The following is a 19,167-nucleotide window of genomic DNA, read 5'->3' on the forward strand; positions in this document are numbered from 1 at the left end:
CGGTGAAACCGCATATATGTCGGTTGGGGGTTTTTTTTTCGGGGCACGGTAAAAAAATACAGGTCAGATGCACGATACAGGATTTATTTTAACTAGTGAAAGAGTCGTACCCATGTATTCGTCGGAATTATCCGGATTCGACCTTTCACGGTGTGTAAAAGAAAAAGAGGGGCGGAAAGAGATGCTCTTAACCCTCGGTCCGGTTGACCCCGCACCAAACTGTCTATTTTGAATTTTTTGATGGAGACGCGAGCGCCGCACCTCGAGGGCCGATCCTGCCACCATAAGCAGGTGCACGCTCACCTCCTCCGCCGCGGCCACCCCTTCCCGCAGGCGGACTACGCCGAACCTGACCGCGCCTACCTCTCCGTTCTGCGCGCCGCCACCGTCACGCCAGTCCTCGCGCTCGCCGCTTGCGCGTGCCTCCACCGCGCCGGCCTGCCAGCGCCGGGGCGCCACGCGCTCCCTGCCCTGCTCCGCGCCGCCGCCCGCGCGCGCTGCGCGGACTCTGTGGGGCAGGCGCATGCCCTCGCCGTACGGGTCGGGGCCGAGGATGATGGGTTCATCGGGACCGCGCTGGTTGGCGCGTACGCGGCGTGCCGGCGCGTGGCCGACGCCCGCAGGATGTTCGAAGTAATGCCGGATCGGGATCTCGTCGCCTGGGGCGTCATGCTTGACAGGTACTAATGCTCGTGCCCTAGTTTCTGTGCTTATTGCTTGTTCGGAATTTTGATCATTTAGATCAATCCAACTTTGCTGCAATCTGGGTGCTCTGGTAATAGTTTGTCTAGCATTGTACATCATGTCATTTTTCTGTGTTTTCTTGCAAAGATCTTTGCTGAGGAAAATGGCAGAAGTCGAGTTGGTACACCATGAACTCGAGTTAGTACACCATTAACTTGAGTCAATCTATGAGAAGAAGGACAATATATGCACGTTATTAACAAGTAACAACACGCAGGTCTGCTTCTTTGTTGGAGCAAGGTCCAACTAAATGTTCTAAGGTTGAAACTGTTATTAACTAGATTAGCACTTGATAAGTTTTTCCCTAGATCTCTAGCAGCATAACTTGACAAGTTTCAAAGGAATGCAATTAGGTGACCTTTAAAAAGGTAGAACTTTCTCTATCGATTGTTTGTATGATCTACTTGTAAGTTGGAAATTGATGCATGCAATATTTAGGTTTCTTCAACTTACCTGTGTGCCGAGACTTTAGGGTCTTGCGACAACGTCTTTATTTAAAGTGCCTCTGGAAAGTAATGTCCATTTGCTTCTATTCTCCAGTTTGTATGCTTCTTAACTTTTCAGCAGTTGTATTTTTCACTGTAAACCATGATAGACCTCTAACATCAACCGACAGTTATTGTCAGACCCGAGACTACAGAGAAGCATTGCTTCTACTCAATAAGCTGAAGAGATCAAGAATTGTGCCTGACCAAGTCATCCTTGCTACCATTCTATCAGCTTGTGGTCTTACACGGCATTTAAGATCCGGAAAAGCCATCCACTCATACATACTGGTCTCGGACATTTTTATTGATGCCCGCCTAAGTAGTGCCCTCTTAAACATGTATGCTACTTGTGCGGATATGGAGATGGCCAAGAAGCTATACAGCAGGATGCAAAGGAAAGACTTGATATCATCAACTGTCATGGTCTGTGGATATGCTAAGAATGGAAAAATCAAGATTGCTCGCTCCATATTCAACTGTATGATGGAGAAGGATGTGGTATCTTGGAGTGCTATGATATCAGGATATGCTGAAAATAACCAACCAAGTGAAGCGTTGATTTTGTTCAAAGATATGCAAGAGTGTGGTGTCTGTCCTGATGAAATTACCCTATTGAGCGTCATATCTGCATGTGCTAATATATGTTCCCTTGACAAAGCTAGATGGATCCATTCGTTTGTTGTGAATAATGGGTTTTGTAAGATATTGTCCATTTGCAATGCTCTTATTAATATGTTCTCAAAATGTGGAAGTTTGACTCTTGCCTTGAACGTGTTCAATGCAATGCCTCGAAAGAATGTTATCACCTGGACAAGTATGATTTCTGCCTTTGCTATGCATGGTGATGGCAAATCTGCCTTAGCCCTTTTTGACAAGATGAAAAGTGAAGGGGTTGAACCCAATGGCGTGACATTTCTTGGTTTGTTGTTTGCCTGTTGTCATGCTGGTTTAGTTGATGAAGGCCGTTCCTTGTTTGAATGCATGGTCCAGGAATACAGGATTGAACCCAAGCACGAGCATTATGGCTGTATGGTGGATCTTATGGGAAAGGCTAAACTTCTGCAGGAAGCAGTTGATCTCATAAAGTCAATGCATGTAAGACCCAATGTGGCTGTTTGGGGATCTCTGTTAGCAGCCTGTTGGATGCATGGTGATCTTGAGCTCGGTGCATTTTCTGCGAGGAAAATTTTGGAGTTGGATCCCAATCACAATGGAGCATACGTGTTTTTATCGAACATGCACGCAAAATCTGGTAACTGGAACAATGCTCGAGAGGTGAGGGGGGTAACGGGAGGCCATAGGGTTTCAGAAGAAACAGGCTGCAGTCGGGTAGAGCTGAATGGGTTTGTGCACGATTTTGGAGATGGAGGTGAGAAACATCAGGAAAATCATAGGACCCTTCTAAAGCTTAGTGGGATAATTTCTAATTGATGATTCATGGCTGTGCTATTCTGCTGCTCAGCGAGAATCTCCCTTTATGTTAGCCTGGTAGATTTCTGAAAGGGGATCTTCATTTTGCATATCTATATTTTATAGACTTACAGGTAATCATGAGGAACACCACTCTTTTTGCTCTTTTTGTATTTTGAACTCACAGTTGAAGTTCCATAATGATTTTCATTATGATTCATCTCATAGGTGGTCAGTGGGCAACAATGATCTCATATTTATGGCTGCATCAGCTGTAGGAATTCGTTATTTAATCAAATCTGAACAACAAGTCAGCTGGCTAATTTTGTTTTTTCATGGATTGAGCTATCATATTTTCCTCCTGCCATATATTCAGATGAGATAATTGGTGTGGTTCCGCGCGAAAAAACTCCCTCTGTCAGGCTGAAGATAGTCCACTGTGCAGTAGAAGCTGCAATTTATGTGTGTGTATCGTCGTTGGTAATGGGTCTTTCAGTTGTGTGAGCTGCCAGAACCTTTCTTAAGAACATTGAATCCAGAAGCACGGGTATTTCACGGGACAGCAGTAGTCGGACAACATTCCACAGCTCTCCACCGTTGTAACATATTCTGGCAACACCTCACTTCTAAAAATCATGGGCTTATTCAGGATTATTGGGTGAGAAAAGTAGCAAACAGATTGCCCTTGGGGTGTGTCGCCGACCTGGCGAGTTCTTGTGCAAGGAAGAGATGCCCTCAAGTTGGGTTTAGTAAGAAGAGTTGGTAATGGATGCACAACCGAAGTTTGTCATGATAAATGGATTGTGCGGAAGCATCTCTGAAACCTACGAGGTGTTTAACTGAAACACCGGTTCAGTTTGTTTCTGATTTGATAGAGGAAGGGTCAAATCAATGGAATGAACAGCTAGTACGAGAGGTATCTATGCCTCCTCATGCTGATCTCATTCTCCCAACTACCATGACCGCTGCGAGACATTGATGATTTTCGGGCATGGGTGTGGGAAAAATCTGGTATTTTCTCAGTGAGACCAGTGTCCGACAACTGTTGGATAATGAACAGCGTGAACAACGGCCGTCCAGTTCGTCATGTGGGGAAGATGTTTGGAGTGCTGACTGTGGTAATGACAATGAGCTCTGTTCCATTCTCTGGTTAGGGGGTGCTCATGCCAAGCTGTTTTGGAATGCAGCGTTAGAGTTTTTCGATTTAAAGCCCCCGCATCTGCACCCAGTCATTTAGGCCAAGGATATTTTGGACTTGGGCAATGGTTAATAAGAAGGATGCAGCGGTTATTGTCTCTGTTATGTGGGCGATTTGGAGCGGCTGGAATAACTACACGCATGAGGCGGTTCATTATCAACCGCTGCGATCCATGCATCTGGTGGAGGAATTCGTGAAGGCTCTGGAAGTGCCGCAGCAGGAGAAAATAGTGATGGAAGATCGGAGAGAGAGCTGGAGGCCTTCTATTTACAGTGGGCTAAAATCAATACTGATGGTTCCCTGGACGCTGAGCGTGGTGTGGCTGGAGCAGGTTTCATGGCACGCAATCATGAGGGAGTGTTTGTAGCAGCAAGGCTGAGGTAATATAACAATATCAGGGACCCCTTTCACCATTGCCGTGATGCTTGCTCTGGGACAGGGTTTCTGAACGTGCAGATTGAGACTGACTGCCTTGCTGTTTTAACGATGTGGCAGCAGGGTCAGAAATCTGAGGTCATTCTATTGATCCAAGATATGGAGGAGTATGCTGAGGCTTTTCAGGAGCTTGAGCCGATCTTTGTGAGGAGAGAAGCAAATCAAGCGGCACACACCCATGCAAAAGAACTTCTGAGTATTGAGTCTGTGTCTGTAGACTCTGATGTAGCTCCTGGCTTTCTGAATGACATTGTAATTTGTAAATGCAGAACTCATTTTGACAGAGAGGAATAACATGCCCATGGCGATTATTTCAAAAAGAAAGGAACCCTCACAGATCTCTCTTACGGATTTTTACCTGGTTTGCAAAGAATGCTAACAGAACTCCTGTATATGAATGAATTACAAAAAAATCACCACATTTGCAGGTGTCGAGCAGAATTGCCACCATATTTCTTGCTCGTCGCAAAAATCCACCAACTTCGCTGTATTTTTTTTCAATAAACACAAATGGCCGATTTGGAGCGCCCACATGTCGGGTGCCACGTAGGACGAGTCTACGGCCAGCCAGTGGCGGCCGTTAGCGCGGGCCATGTCATAAACGCCCCATCCCTCTGTCCCCCTCCTGATTCTCTCCTCCCCCATTCTCCCTCGAGCCATGGCGGCGGCTCCTAAAACGAGCGGTGAGAGCGATGCAGTAGGCGGCGGCGGAGGGACATGAGCCGATGGTGGCGGCTTCTCGAAGGTGGACAACTGGCTTGGCAGCAGTAGCTTGCCGATGCAGCGAGCTGCTTCACCGGAGTAGCCCCCCCCCTTCACCATCGGAGTTTGATATCGAGCGGCGAGCGGCGACGATCTTGGCCCGCCAGATATGGGCTTCCGGCGTCAACCATGGTCGTAAGTGGGCTTCAGGTTTCAGCAGCGTCTCGTAATTGTTTCTACTCCTCTCCCTAATTGTTCCATTTTAGGGTTTTCCTGATTTAGGTATAGTGATTATTTGCTTGATAGGGATTTAGTGTTAGGTATTAGTGTGTGTGACAGTAGCTCATTTTTCTAGTAGTTAGAGTGTAGGGTTAGTGATGTGTTGACACCTCCACCAAGAGATATTTGATTCCCCCACTAATCCCTTGTGGATCTTGTTACTCTTGGGTGTTTGAGCACGCTAGACGGTTGAGGTCACCTCGGAGCCACATTCCATTGTGGTGAAGCTCCGTGGTCTTGTTAGGAGTCTCCAAGCTTTGTGTGGAGATAGCTCCAACCTTGTTTGTAAAGGTCCGGTCGCCACCTTCAAGGGCACCACTAGTGGAATCACGACATCTCACATTTTGTGAGGGCGTGAGGAGAATACGGTGGCTCTAGTGGCTTTTTAGGGAGCATTGTGCCTCCACACTGCTCCAACGGACACGTACTTCCCTTCAAAAGGAAGGAACTTCGGTAACACATCGTCGTCTCCATCGATTCCACTTGTGGTTATCTCTTACCTTTACTTTGTGCTTACTATTGTTGTGTGGTATTCCTTGCTTGCACTTGTTGTTATTGTTAGCATTATATAGGTTGCTCACCTAGTTGTTCATCTAGAGAACCTTTTGTTGCTAACCCTAATTTGTTAAGAAAAGCTAAAAATTGGTAGTTGTCTATTCACCCCCCTCTAGTCAACCATATCGATCCTTTCAATTGGTATCAGAGCCTCGTCTCTTTATTAAGGGTTTCACCATCCGAAGAGTATGGTTGACGACGGTGTAAGTGGGAATGAAGTGACCAAGGCCGTGGAGTTGAGTTCGATCACACGTGACGACTTGAATGAGGCTATGGCCTCACTCAAGATGACCATGACGATCGAAGTCAAGTCCATGCTTAAAGAATTACTTGAGGGGATGAAGAATTCTCCCGAACCGTTGCTTGTGGCTAAACCCACCACATCAGAGTCGGGGGCCAATTCCAAAAAGGAAGCGGCTAGAGGTACTCAAACTTCTTCCCCTCTTGACAAGAATGGGACGGGAACTTTTGCCTCGGTTCCTCCTCCCTCGATCTATGGAGGACCGGTCCCTACACCTCATATTAATAACCTTGGTCCTCCTCCTAACCTTGTTAAAGGTGATTTTTCTAATTGGGTTTTTTTGCATCAAGTCTCATTTGAATCACATCTCAACAAATCTTTGGAGAATCATCGAACAAGGCTTCTACCCACATGATCCAAACAACTTCACTCCAAGAGAAGATATGACAATCAATACAATCATTCCGCATTGTGCATCCTTCAATCCGTGGTTCCTCCCGAATATATATCCAACTTGCGCACCTTCACTCGTGCCAAGGATTGTTGGGAGCACATCATGGTGTTGTACAAGGGGAGCTCAAGCATTCAACGGTCCAACTTTGAAGTGGTACTTGATGAGGCCGATGAGTTTGTGATGCTAGAAGATGAGGATCCTCGCGATCTCTACCGAAGGGTGACCACTCTTGCCGTTGCTCTTCAAGATCATGGGAGCAAGGATACAGACGACACTTGGATCAAGCGCAAGTTTCTCAAGGCCATCATGCCATTCAACAAAGCAATGTCCTCCGTAATTCGTCAAAGGCCGGATTTCCACACCTTGACTTCAAGTGAAGTGTTGGATGAGTTCATTGCCATGAACATCATGAACAAGACCGCTGACAATGCTCTTGCTCGTTTCCGGTCAAAGAAAGCCTCACCCAAACTTGCCTTGAGAGCCAAGGTCATTTCAGATGAAGAAGAGGAAGAGGAAGAAGAGGGATGCCCCGAAGACACAAAATACGCTTATCACGAGCACATGGCTCTTGAATCAAGGCAATTTTGGGGCAACAAGAGAAACTCAAGGCCCAACTTCTCCAATAACAACTCTAGTGGGTCCAATAAGAAGCAACGAGTGAGGACATGCTATAATTGCGGCAATATGAGTCACTTTGTGGTGGATTGTCCTTATGAGAAGAGGGAAGACAACGGGGGCAAGCTCATTCGCAAAGACAAAGCCAAGTCTTTCCCAAGCAAGAACAACTTGACCAAGAATACTCCTCCAAAGGGTTTGGTGGCCCTTGAGGAGTACACCTCCGATGATGACAAGGATGATACAAGCCGTGAGGGGATGGCAATGACTACCGTAGCCATTGTCACCTCCTCCCCCAAGGTGTCTCTCTTCGGCGCCACCAACAAGAACCTCATCGCCAAGTGTCTTATGGCCAAAGGTATCAATAAGGTAACCCCCAACATCAAGTCCACTATCACTACTACTCCTTCATTGTTAGATTGTGTTGATGATAGTGAAGTAGTGGAGCTTGATGAGAATGAGTTTGAAAAATTCTTGTGTAAGCTCAAAGGTGAATCCAAGAGGCACTTTGTTGCTCTTTTGGAACAACTTGGTGAGGTCAATGATCTCATTGAGTCGCATGAGGATACTATCTCCAAGATGGAGGGACATAGCCGTGAATATGCTGATGAGATTGTGGAACTATCCATTGCTCTAGAGGAAGAGTGTGGTTTTCGTTTGGCTCTTTAGGAGTCACACAACATTGATCATGCTAAATTGCAAAAAGATCTTTATCATGCTATTGTTCTTACACGTGTGCTCAATTCCGATAGTTGCACTTGGGGTTATCCATGATAGACTCAAGGAAGAATTTGACACACTTGACAAGGCCGACAAGGTCTTGAAAGGTGTTCATGCCTCTCTTAAGGAGTCTCATGATCAACTCCAAGTGAAACTAACCAAGGAGATTTCTACTTGTCCTCCCTTCGTTCTAATTGATAATGCTTGTGCTACTAGCCCTTGTTGTGAGCATGTGCATCTTGTGGAGGAGAATGCCAAGTTGAAAGAACAACTTGAGAAGGGCCTTGTGGCATGCATCCAAGGCGAGAAGAACATAAATAACCTTTTGAGTAATCAAAAGGAAGTTGTAGGAAAGGAGGGACTTGGGTTTGCACCCAAGTCTAAGAAGAACAAGACCAAGATATCTCCTACTCTCAAGGACACTTTTGTCAAAGAGGGTGAGAGTACTCATAAGAAGATGAAGAACCAGGAAGGGGGTGGCAATGCCAAGAAGGGCAAAACCACCTCTACCAACAAAGCCGACGACTTTAACCCCTCTTATGATTTATGTCGTGCTAGTGATGGATTGTTTATGCTAAATTTTTTGGTTCTTGTTATGAGTACATTGAATGGTCTATTTGGGTTCCTAAGACCCTTGTTTCTAACATCAAAGGACCCATTCAAGAATGGGTACCTAAATCCAAACATTGATCTCTTGTAGGAGTTTTCTTCCGGTGGGGTGTCATGGTTGCTCGAGAGTGGAGCCAAAAATCATATGACCGGGAGCAAGGACTTGGTGGTGGATGTGCATCCAATTCCATCTATGCCCACCCATTTCCAATTTGCGGATGCCTCATCATCTAAGGTATTGGGATTTGTTAAGGTGGTCATCTCTCAAGATTTATCTATAGAGAAGGTCATGCTTGTTGAGTCCCTTGCAAACAATTTGCTTTTCGTTCATCAACTTGCAATTATGGGCTTTGCCACATTCTTTAATCTTTATACCGTGGCCCTTTTGTGGAGAAAGACTCTTAAAGTAACCTTTGTTGGAAATGTCGAGAACGGTCTCTATGTGGTGAACTTTTCGGAGCGACTCACTAAGACCGTGATTTGTCTAATGGCTAAAGGTTATGTGGGCTGGCTTTGGCATCGCCGGATAGCTCATGTCAATATGAGATCTTTGCAAAGTCTCCTCAAAGTGGATCATGTTTGTGGACTAACAAATGTGAGGTTAACCAGAGACCGTGCGTGTAGTGCTTGTATTGAAGGAAAGCTTCATGAAACGGCTGACCATCCCACGACTATCATCTACTCTAAGAGGCCCTTGGAACTCCTTCACATGGATCTCTTTGGTACTCCATCCTTTGATAGTCTTGGGGGAAGAAAGTATTGCTTGGTGATTGTGGATGATTACTCAAGATACACTTGGGTTTACTTCTTCAAGAGGAAGAGTGAGACTCAACAAACCATCATCGACTTTGCTAATGAAGCTCGACGTCAACATGAAGCAAATATATTGATGATTAGAAGTGACAACGGCACCGAGTTCAAGAACTACACCTTGGATGAGTTCCTTAGTGACGAGGGGATCAAGCACCAATATTCAGCATACTATACCCCTCAACAAATTTGTGTGGTGGAGAAGAAGAACCGGACATTGATGGACGCGGCAAGAACCATGATGGCAGAGTTCAAATCTCTGTACAACTTTTGGGCCAAAGCCATCAACACCGCATGTCATGCATCCAATCGCCTCTACCTCCGCAAAGGCTTGAACAAGACGCCATATGAGATTCTTACTGGGAACAAGCCCAACCTCAAGTACTTCCGGGTGTTCAGTTGTAAGTGTTTCATTCTCAAGAAAGGTGTTCGTTTGTCTAAATTAGAAACTAGATCTCAAGAGGGCATATTTGTTGGTTATGCTACAAACTCTTATGCTTACCGTGTCCTCAACAAGTCCATCGGACTCATTGAGGTGATGTGTAACGTAGAGTTTGATGAAAATAATGGCTCCCAAGTGGAGCAAAGTGTTGGAAATATGCCCTAGAGGCAATAATAAGTTAGTTATTATTATATTTATTTGTTCATGATAATCGTTTATTATCCATGCTATAATTGTATTGATTGGAAACACAGTGCATGTGTGGATACATAGACAAAACACTGTCCCTAGTAAGCCTCTAGTTGACTAGCTCGTTGATCAAAGATGGTCAAGGTTTCCTGACCATGGGCAAGTGTTGTCACTTGATAACGGGATCACATCATTAGGAGAATCATGTGATGGACTAAGACCCAAACTAATATACGTAGCATGTTGATCGTGTCATTTTGTTGCTACTGTTTTCTGCGTGTCAAGTATTTGTTCCTATGACCATGAGATCATATAACTCACTGACACCGGAGGGATGCTTTGTGTGTATCAAACGTCGCAACGTAACTGGGTGACTATAAAGATGCTCTACAGGTATCTCCGAAGGTGTTCCTTGAGTTAGTATGGATCGAGACTGGGATTTGTCGCTCCGTGTGACGGAGAGGTATCTCGGGGCCCACTCGGTAATACAACATCACACACAAGCCTTGCAAGCAATGTGACTTAGTGTAAGTTGCGGGATCTTGTATTACGGAACGAGTAAAGAGACTTGCCGGTAAACGAGATTGAAATAGGTATGCGGATACTGACGATCGAATCTCGGGCAAGTAACATACCGAAGGACAAAGGGAATGACATACGGGATTATATGAATCCTTGGCACTGAGGTTCAAACGATAAGATCTTCGTAGAATATGTAGGATCCAATATGGGCATCCAGGTCCCGCTATTGTATATTGACCGAGGAGTCACTCGGGTCATGTCTACATAGTTCTCGAACCCGCAGGGTCTGCACACTTAAGGTTCGACGTTGTTTTATGCGTATTTGAGTTATATGGTTGGCTACCAAATGTTGTTCGGAGTCCCGGATGAGATCCAGGATGTCACGAGGAGCTCCGGAATGGTCCGGAGGTAAAGATTGATATATAGGAAGTCCTATTTTGGTCACCGGAAAAGTTTCGGGCTCATCGGTAGTGTACCGGGAGTGCCGGGAGGGGTGCCGGGGACCATCGGGAGGGGTGTCACGCCCCAAGGGGTCTCATGGGCTATGGGAAGAGATAAACCAGCCCCTATTGGGATGGAATAAGTTCCCACTAAGGCCCATAAGGTTTGAGAAGGAAAAAACACAAGGTGGAAAGAGTTTCCAAGTGGGAAGGTGGAATCCTACTCCAAGTAGGATTGGAGTAGGACTCCTCCACCTCCAATTTCGGCCAAACCTTGAGGGTTTGAGGCTGCCTCTTCCCTCCCCCTCCCTCCTATATATACTGAGGTATTAGGGCTGATTTGAGACAACTTTTGCCACGGCAGCCCGACCACATATCTCCACGGTTTTACCTCTAGATCGCGTTTCTGCGGAGCTCGGGCGGAGCCCTGCTGAGACGAGATCATCACCAACCTCCGGAGCGCCGTCACGCTCCCGGAGAACTCTTCTACCTCTCCGTCTCTCTTGCTGGATCAAGAAGGCCGAGATCATCGTCGAGCTATACGCGTGCTGAACGCGGAGGTGCCGTCCGTTCGGCACTAGATCGTGGGACTGATCGCGGGATAGTTCGCGGGGCGGATCGAGGGACGTGAGGACGTTCCACTACATCAACCGCGTTCACTAACGCTTCTGCTGTACGGTCTACAAGGGTACGTAGATCACACATCCCCTCTCGTAGATGGACATCACCATGATAGGTCTTCGTGCGCGTAGGAAAATTTTTGTTTCCCATGCGACGTTCCCCAACACAAAGTGGTATTTGTGATATATGTGATGAAATTCCTCCTCAACGCATAAGAAGAATGGGGATTGGTCAAATACTCCCCATTGAGGAACCCCTTGTGGCCGAAGGAGAAGGACAATGCTCTACTCAAGTGGAGCCATCACCCTCGCTAGAACCACACGCTTCCGAAAAACAAAGTGAAGGCCCTCAACCCGTTGAACAAGATCTCGGATAAGATCAACCTCGTGAAGATGGTGATGCACCAAATGATGTCCAAGATCATGCTCAAGACTCCGAGTTTGCTAACGATCAAGTGCAACCACAAGATCAAGGGAAAGCTTGTGAGCTAGCTCAAGACGGTGCTCAAGATGATTGAGATGATGATCCTCAATTACCTAGTGAGGAAATCTTGGAGCGCCGCGCCGCCAAGGTTGCTTCCAGGCTCGAGCATTGACAACATATCTCGGAAAATGTGCTTGGAAGCTTCAAAAAAGGGGGAACTACTCATCAACAATTATCAAACTTTTGTTAGCATCACGCGTTTGTTTCGTGTGTTGAACCCCAAAGGTACATGAAGCGCTCGATGATGAAGATTGGCTTGAATCCATGCATGATGAACTTAACAACTTCGAGCGCAATCAAGTTTGGGAATTAGTGCCAAGGCCAATGGAGGAACATAATGTCATTGGAACCAAATGGATCTTCAAGAATAAGCAAGATGCGAATGGCGTTGTTGTTCGAAACAAGGAAAGACCGGTGGCTCAAGGCTACTGCCAAGTCGAGGGTATCGACTACAGTGAAACCTTTTCCCTTGTTGCTCGTCTTGAATCTATTCGCATGCTACTTACATTTGCATCTCATCATGATTTAAAATTGCAACAAATGGATGTGAAGAGTGCATCTCTTAATGGTCCCTTGAATGAGTTGGTATATGTCAAACAACCCCCGGGATTCGAGGATCCCAAGATCCTCACTCATGTATACAAACTCAAGAAGGCGCTCTATGGCCTTAAACAAGCCCCACGTGTGTGGTATGAGTACCTTACCAAGTTGTTGCAAGATCGTGGGTTTGAAATTGGGGAAATTGATCCCACCCTTTTTACCAAAAGGGTCAAAGGAGATTTTTTCATATGCCAACTATATGTTGATGATATTATTTTTGGTTCTCCTAACAAATCTTTCAATGAAGAGTTTGCTGCACTAATGACCGAGAAATTTGAGATGTCTATGATGGGAGAGTTGAAGTTCTTTCTTGCGTTCGAAGTCAAGCAAGGAAGAGAAGGAACGTTCATCAACCAAGCCAAGTACACCAAGACATGCTCAAGAGGTTCGAGCTAGAAGACGTCAAGCCGGTCAAGTTTCCCATGTCAACCAAATGCAAGCTTGACAATGATCCCAATGGTAAACAGTGGATCAAAAGGTATATTTCTCCATGATTGGATCCTTGCTCTACCTTTGTGCATCTAGACCGGATATCATGTTGAGTGTGGGAATTTATGCATGGTTTCAATTCGCACCAAAGGAAAGCCACTATCCGGCAGTCAAACGAATCTTTGGATATTTGGCTCATACCCCAAACTTTGCTTATGGTACCCCAAAGGAGCAAGCTTTAATCTTGTGGGTTACTCTGACTCAGATTGGGCTGGGACTGTGTCGGGATAAAGTCAACTTCTGAAGGATGCCAATTCCTTGGTCGCAGTTTGGTAAGTTGGTCTTCGAAGAAGCAAAATTGTGTGTCACTTTCTTCCATCGAGGCCGAGTATGTTGCTGCCGCAAGTTGTTGTGCTCAATTACTATGGACGAGGCAAACTTTAAAGGATTACGGTGTCACTTGTGACAAAGTGGCTCTTCTATGTGACAATGAAAGTGCTATCCAGATTTCTCTCAATCCGGTGCAACATAGCAAGACCAAGCATACTGATATTCGTCATCATTTCATCCGAGATCATATCAAGCATGGACATATTGAGGTCATCTACATAAACACTCAAGAGCAACTTGCGGATATTTTCACAAAGCCTCTAGATGAAGCAAGGTTTCGCGAGTTAAGGCATGAGCTAAATATCATTGATTCGAGCAATGTGGATTGAAACTAGGCACACCACACCACACTCATCATTATATCTAGCTCTAGGTGTAGGCATGGACATAGGGGGAGTGTTGTTCTCTCTATGAACTTGCCCTCCCCTATTATGCATAGATTGATCACATCTTTCACATTAGCCATTGTTGATGGCACTTGTGCTTCAAAGTCGAGCTTTGGTCATGAACCCAAGGATAATTCTTCACGGTGGCATACCAATTGTCTCAAACATAGGTGGCTCCGGCCACCGCCCCCTCTTCATAAGCAGTTTCGTCGCAGTGTTTGTTGTTCGTGTTGAATTTGCCTTGTTTGTGTTTCTTCATTATTTCTTGCAAAGGCACAAACCTGTCTTTTCTTGGCTGAGAGGTACTACTGTGGATAGCCACGGTACTACCGCTGGAGAGGGCGCGATACTACCGCATCCAGCGTGACATTAATTTTCTTCTGGCGCTGGACGAACGGTACTACCGCCCAGCGAGCGGTAGTAAAATTTTACTACTGCTGGCCAGGCGATACTACCGTGATGACAAGCGGTACTACCGCGTTGTTCGGACCACGAGGGGTTTTAAACGGGCAGGGGGGAAGTTTCTTCTCCCTCATACCCACTCATCCCCTCCTCTCATGGCTCTCTCTCTCCTCTCAAGGAACGACACCGGAAGACATCACCGGATCTCCTTCTCCGGCCACTCTCCTCCCATTCCGTTTGGTTGGATCGTCTCCATCCTCTCCCTCGTGCTACGGAACCCGGTATTGCCCCTAGTTCTCCTCTCATTGCTTCTATTTTGTTGGATCTAGGTTTGGGGGCATATGAGTTGGTTTCATCGATTTGTGGACAAATATTTGCATAAACGGATGGTTGTAGAGTGCTTGTGTGGTTTAAATGCTACTTATTAGGATACAACATGATAGTTTTCACCTAGGTAGTACCGATCTGAAGGTTGGTTGCCAGATCTTGCAGTTTTCGTCCCGTGCGGTACTACTGCTCCTCCTGGAGCGGTACTACCGCAGTGGGCGCGGTAGTAAAAATTTACTACCGCCTGACCTAGGGTACTACCGCACCCTGGAGCGGTACTACCGCGGCAAACGCGGTAGTAAAATTTTACTACTGCTTGACCTATGGTACTACCGCTAGACCCTAAATTCCCATGTTTTATCATACTAATTCTCATTTCTATGGGGTTCTCTAGTTTGCTTTGGTCTTTGCCTTGGCTTCTTTCAATTTTCTCTTGTGTTTGCGTTGTGTGTCATAGGCGGTGGCTCCAGTTCCAGATCCAAGCGCTCGAATCCTTCTCGAGATACCAGTTCCAAGCGCCTTCGCAATCAAGAGGCACCTGAGGGATCCAATGCTTCGAAGCGCAACTTCAAGAGGCCCGCAAACAAGAACACAGAGCACACTGTCAATTGGGATGGTATGCCGCAAGCTGAGTTTCAGATTCGCCGGAAGCGCAATCCCTATGTCATCGATAGGGTTCATCTCAAGGGCTATGAATTATTCTGGTCCAAGCAATAGGCTCTCATCTATGAAGATGTGATCAAGACAAAGAAGAATATCTATGTACAAGTTCAGTGGATTGACATGGATCATCTCAAGAAGGACCCGACGTACTTTGGTGAACCTCTAGACATGGTGGAGCAACTTGGGATCGAGGAGATCATCTCGTTTTAGCTTGACTTTGGTCCTGAGATTGTGGCTCAGTTCTTTGCTACCGTCCACTTCCACACTAATGCAGAGCGCACAATGAGTTGGATGACCAATAGTGAGAGGCTGTTTGCTACCTTGAAGGAGTTCATGGATCTTTTGCACATTCGCGATGAGGGGCTTGAGCAGCCACCTAGTTTGCACCCGCACGTGAACCCACTTGCTGCCCCCAAGGAAAAGTTGTTGCCATACTTTATTGGGAAGGTGTCCTCAAGTGGCGAAACCTCTCATGTGCTGATCCCGTTTCTTGATGTCATGCACAGAACCTTTTGCAACACTCTCTTTCCTCGTATTGGCAACAAGGACCAGGTGCATTCCTATCTGGTGGATATGCTTATCATGTGTGAGAAAGGGCGGGTTTGCGCTCCTGAACCGCTTGATGTGTCCCATGTCATGTGGAGTGAGCTTTAGTCGACTGTGTTTCACCGTAAGGTCCCTATCTATGGACCTTATTTGTTCTACTTGATCCGAGAGAGGTGGTCGGTGACCTTTCCAGAAATGGTCTTTTATGCTCCCGACTGGATCCGCCATGAGCCCATTAAACTGTGTTAGAAGAACAAGTGGTCCAACACTACCACTACACCTGCTGCTGCCATCGTGGATTTTGATGAGGATGAGGGTAGTCCCGAGACACATGAGCCTTCCTCTGTTGAGCCATGTTGGGCCAAGAAGATCAAGGACAAGATGAAGACTCTATTTTGCATGCAGGCTAAGGGGCAATATATGACCATGTTGCTCAGAAGGAGAGTCGGCAACGCGACAAACTGATTCTGAGGAAGCTCGACGTGAACATCTCCAGTGGGTCTGAGAAGAACATCACTCATGATGCTTCTTGGATGGAGAAGAAGAACTTTCAGTGGGATGAGTCTGATGAGTCTAATCAGTCCGAGGATGAGTCTGATGGTTGATTTCTATGCAGTAGGATCTACCACCTGTGTGTTAGGTGTCCTCCCTGCCTTTTTGGTGTCTCGATGCCAAAGGGGGAGAGAGTGTACGATTTGCGAGTTCTTCCGTTTTCTCCTTGTTCGTTGAACCTTCGTTGTTGCTTTACTTGGTTTTGTTTGTTTTCTTTCTTTGTGAGACCTGGAGACTTATCCTACCATATGGTGTGAGACATATGACATCACTCTTCTATCATTTTATTGTCTCACTATTGTCCAGTATGTTAGTAGCTTGTGAGTCTATTTAATATGTGCCCTTATCTTCACGATCACATGCTATGCCTTGCTTCCATGCTTATTGTTAATCATTTTGTTGCAAGGAATGCCTTGTTTGTAAAATTTAGGGGGCGTACTGTTCCTAGGTTGTGTGCTTTGCAGTCCATAGCATTTCTCTAGTATGCACACATCTAGGGGGGGGGGTCTGTCTATATTTTATAGAGTTTGGGTTTGCTTATGTTTTTTGTATAGCCTTTTGTGCAAATCATTTATTGTCATCAATCCACCAAAAAGGGGGAGATTGTTAGGGCATATTTCTCCCTAAGTGGTTTTGGTGATTGATGACAATACTTGTGCAGACTAATCGTGTGCATTGAGCATTTTAGATAATCCATGTCTAGGCATAGACGATTCAGTGCCCCTCAAAGTTTATCGAAGACGGTTGCTTTCTACGTTTCTTTTCGGTGGATTTGAGTCGTAGGAAATCCATACTATTAAGAGGGGGTCCGCTTTGGAAAGGTCTGGGTGGAATCAACATGTACACATCTGTTCCTTTGCACCAGTTTTCCTTCACTTCAATGGAGCTCCAGTTCGTTCCCCTTGTCTGTGCAAAGTGAAAGCAGCAAGATGCTTGTTTTCAGCGGCCAGCGGTAGTACCTCTCAAGGGAGCGGTAGTACCGCAGATGCGAGCGATAGTACCGCTCCTAGCAGCGGTAGTACCGTTGTCACCAGCCTCGATTACGGACATCTACGATAGTATGAGCGGGCGTAGTTTTTTACTACCGCCCACCGGCGGTAGTACCGCAACTATGTCCGGTACTACTGTGCCGACGGACTTTTGCACAACCGTAGCCTCAACGGAGGTAGACACAGAAGTAATTTTTTTACTTCCGTGGCAGTTGGACACAACCCTGCGGTAGTACCGTAAGGGCGTGCAGTAGTACCGGTCCGGCGGTTCTACCGCTCGTTGCCCCATGTAGTAGTTCCTCCCTCCGCCATCGCCGTGCGTGCGGTAGTACCACACCACGCAGCGGTAGTACCGCACCAGGCAGCGGTAGAACCATTGTGCTCAGGCTGACAGTGGGGGTAACGGTTGGATTCTTTCCCCCACTATATAAAGGGGGTCTTCTTCCCCAAGAAGACTATCTCTTCTGTCCCCAAGCTCAATTGTTGCTCCAAAGGTCATTTTCGCCGATCTCTCTCCCTAGTTAATCAAACTTGTTAATTTTCTAGGGATTGGTTGGGAAGGCCCCGATCTACACTTCCACCAAGAGATATTTGATTCCCCCCACTAATCCCTTGCAGATCTTGTTACTCTTGGGTGTTTGAGCACCCTAGACGGTTGAGGTCACCTCGGTGCCACATTCCATTATGGTGAAGTTGTGTGGTCTTGTTGGGAGCCTCCAAGCTTTGTGTGGAGATAGCCCCAACATTGTTTGTAAAGGTCCGGTCACCGCCTTCAAGGGCACCACTAGTGGAATCACGACATCTCGCATTATGTGAGGGCGAGGAGAATACGATGGCCCTAGTGGCTTCTTGGGGAGCATTGTGCCTCCACACCGCTCCAACAGACACATACTTGTTGGGTAACGTTGCATGGGAAACACAAAAATTCCTACGCACGCGAAAGACCTATCCATGGTGATGATCATCTACAAGAGGGGAGATCAATCCACATACCCTTGTAGATCGCTAAGTGGGAAGCGTTAAGAAACGCGGTTGATGTAGTCGAATGTCTCCGCGATATAAATCGCAAGTCGTCCCACAAACTCCGTTCCGATCTAGCGCCGAACGGACGGCACCTCCGCGTTCAGCACACGTCCAGCTCGATGACGATATCCGCCTTATTGATCCAGCAAGAGAGATGAAGAGGTAGCCAAATTCTCTGGCAGCACGACGGCGTGGTGGCGATGGTGGTGGAGCTACTCCGGCAGGGCTTCGTCGTACCGTACCGAACTAGCTACAGGGTGTCACGAAGTGGTGGAGGGAGAGAGGTATGCGCTATGATTTGAGTGCCAAAAGCCTCTCTCACCTCCACTATATATAGGTGGGAGGGAGGGGTGGCGCCCTAGGGAAAAACCCTAGTTTTCGGCCGACACAAGAGGAGAGGGAGGAGTCCTCCTCCAACACAACTTGGAAGGTGGAGTCCTCCTTCACCAATTCGGTTTGCCCACCTTTCATTTCCTTTTCTCCTTCTTCGGCCGGAGTGGCCCTTCTTGCGCTGGCCACCAGCCCACTAAGGGCTGGTGCGCCACCCTTGGACCTCTCTGGTTCTCTTCCGGATGGGTGGCACCTCCCGCTGGAACTCCGGAACCCATTCGTCACTCCCGATACTTCACCAGTAATGCCCGAAAACATTCCGGAAGCCAAATGGATACTTCCTATATATCAATCTTCGTCCCCAGACCATTTCGGAAACCCTCATGACATCCGGGATCTCATGCGGGACTCCGAACAACATTCGGTTACCAACATAAAAAATTCAACTATACCAAAACGTCACCGAACCATAAGTGTGCAGACCCCGCGGGTTCGAGAACTATGTAGACATGACTGAGACACTCTCCGGTCAATATCCAATAGCGGGACTTGGATGCCCATATTCGATCCTAC

General features: G+C 46.6%; 1 protein-coding gene across 2 annotated transcripts; it reads left to right on the forward strand.

Annotated features, from left to right (window-relative positions):
* Positions 1-240: 240 nt before the first annotated feature.
* On the forward strand, positions 241-4,595 carry LOC123439489 (pentatricopeptide repeat-containing protein At4g14820-like). 2 transcript variants are annotated; one of them, XR_006630103.1, is made up of 3 exons: positions 241-680; positions 1,361-2,776; positions 2,871-4,595. XR_006630103.1 is itself a non-coding variant. In XM_045116200.1 (2 exons), exons 1-2 carry the CDS (start codon positions 241-243, stop codon positions 2,661-2,663), a joined length of 1,743 nt encoding a protein of 580 aa, XP_044972135.1. In that variant the 3' UTR covers positions 2,664-2,852. The 2 variants fall into 2 exon arrangements, 1 of the variants encoding a protein (XP_044972135.1); XM_045116200.1 differs by lacking the exon at positions 2,871-4,595 and having other exon boundaries at positions 1,361-2,852.
* The last annotated feature ends 14,572 nt before the right edge of the window (positions 4,596-19,167 follow it).

The sequence above is a fragment of the Hordeum vulgare genome, chromosome 3H (assembly GCF_904849725.1).
Source record: "Hordeum vulgare subsp. vulgare chromosome 3H, MorexV3_pseudomolecules_assembly, whole genome shotgun sequence".
Lineage (NCBI taxonomy): Eukaryota > Viridiplantae > Streptophyta > Magnoliopsida > Poales > Poaceae > Hordeum > Hordeum vulgare.

Bases quoted from the DNA above. Each gene is read 5' to 3' on its own strand.
- LOC123439489 (XM_045116200.1), top strand. From the start codon at position 241: ATGGAGACGCGAGCGCCGCACCTCGAGGGCCGATCCTGCCACCATAAG. The intron at 681-1,360 runs GTACTAATGCTC...ATCAACCGACAG, and splicing joins TGGGGCGTCATGCTTGACAG to TTATTGTCAGACCCGAGACT.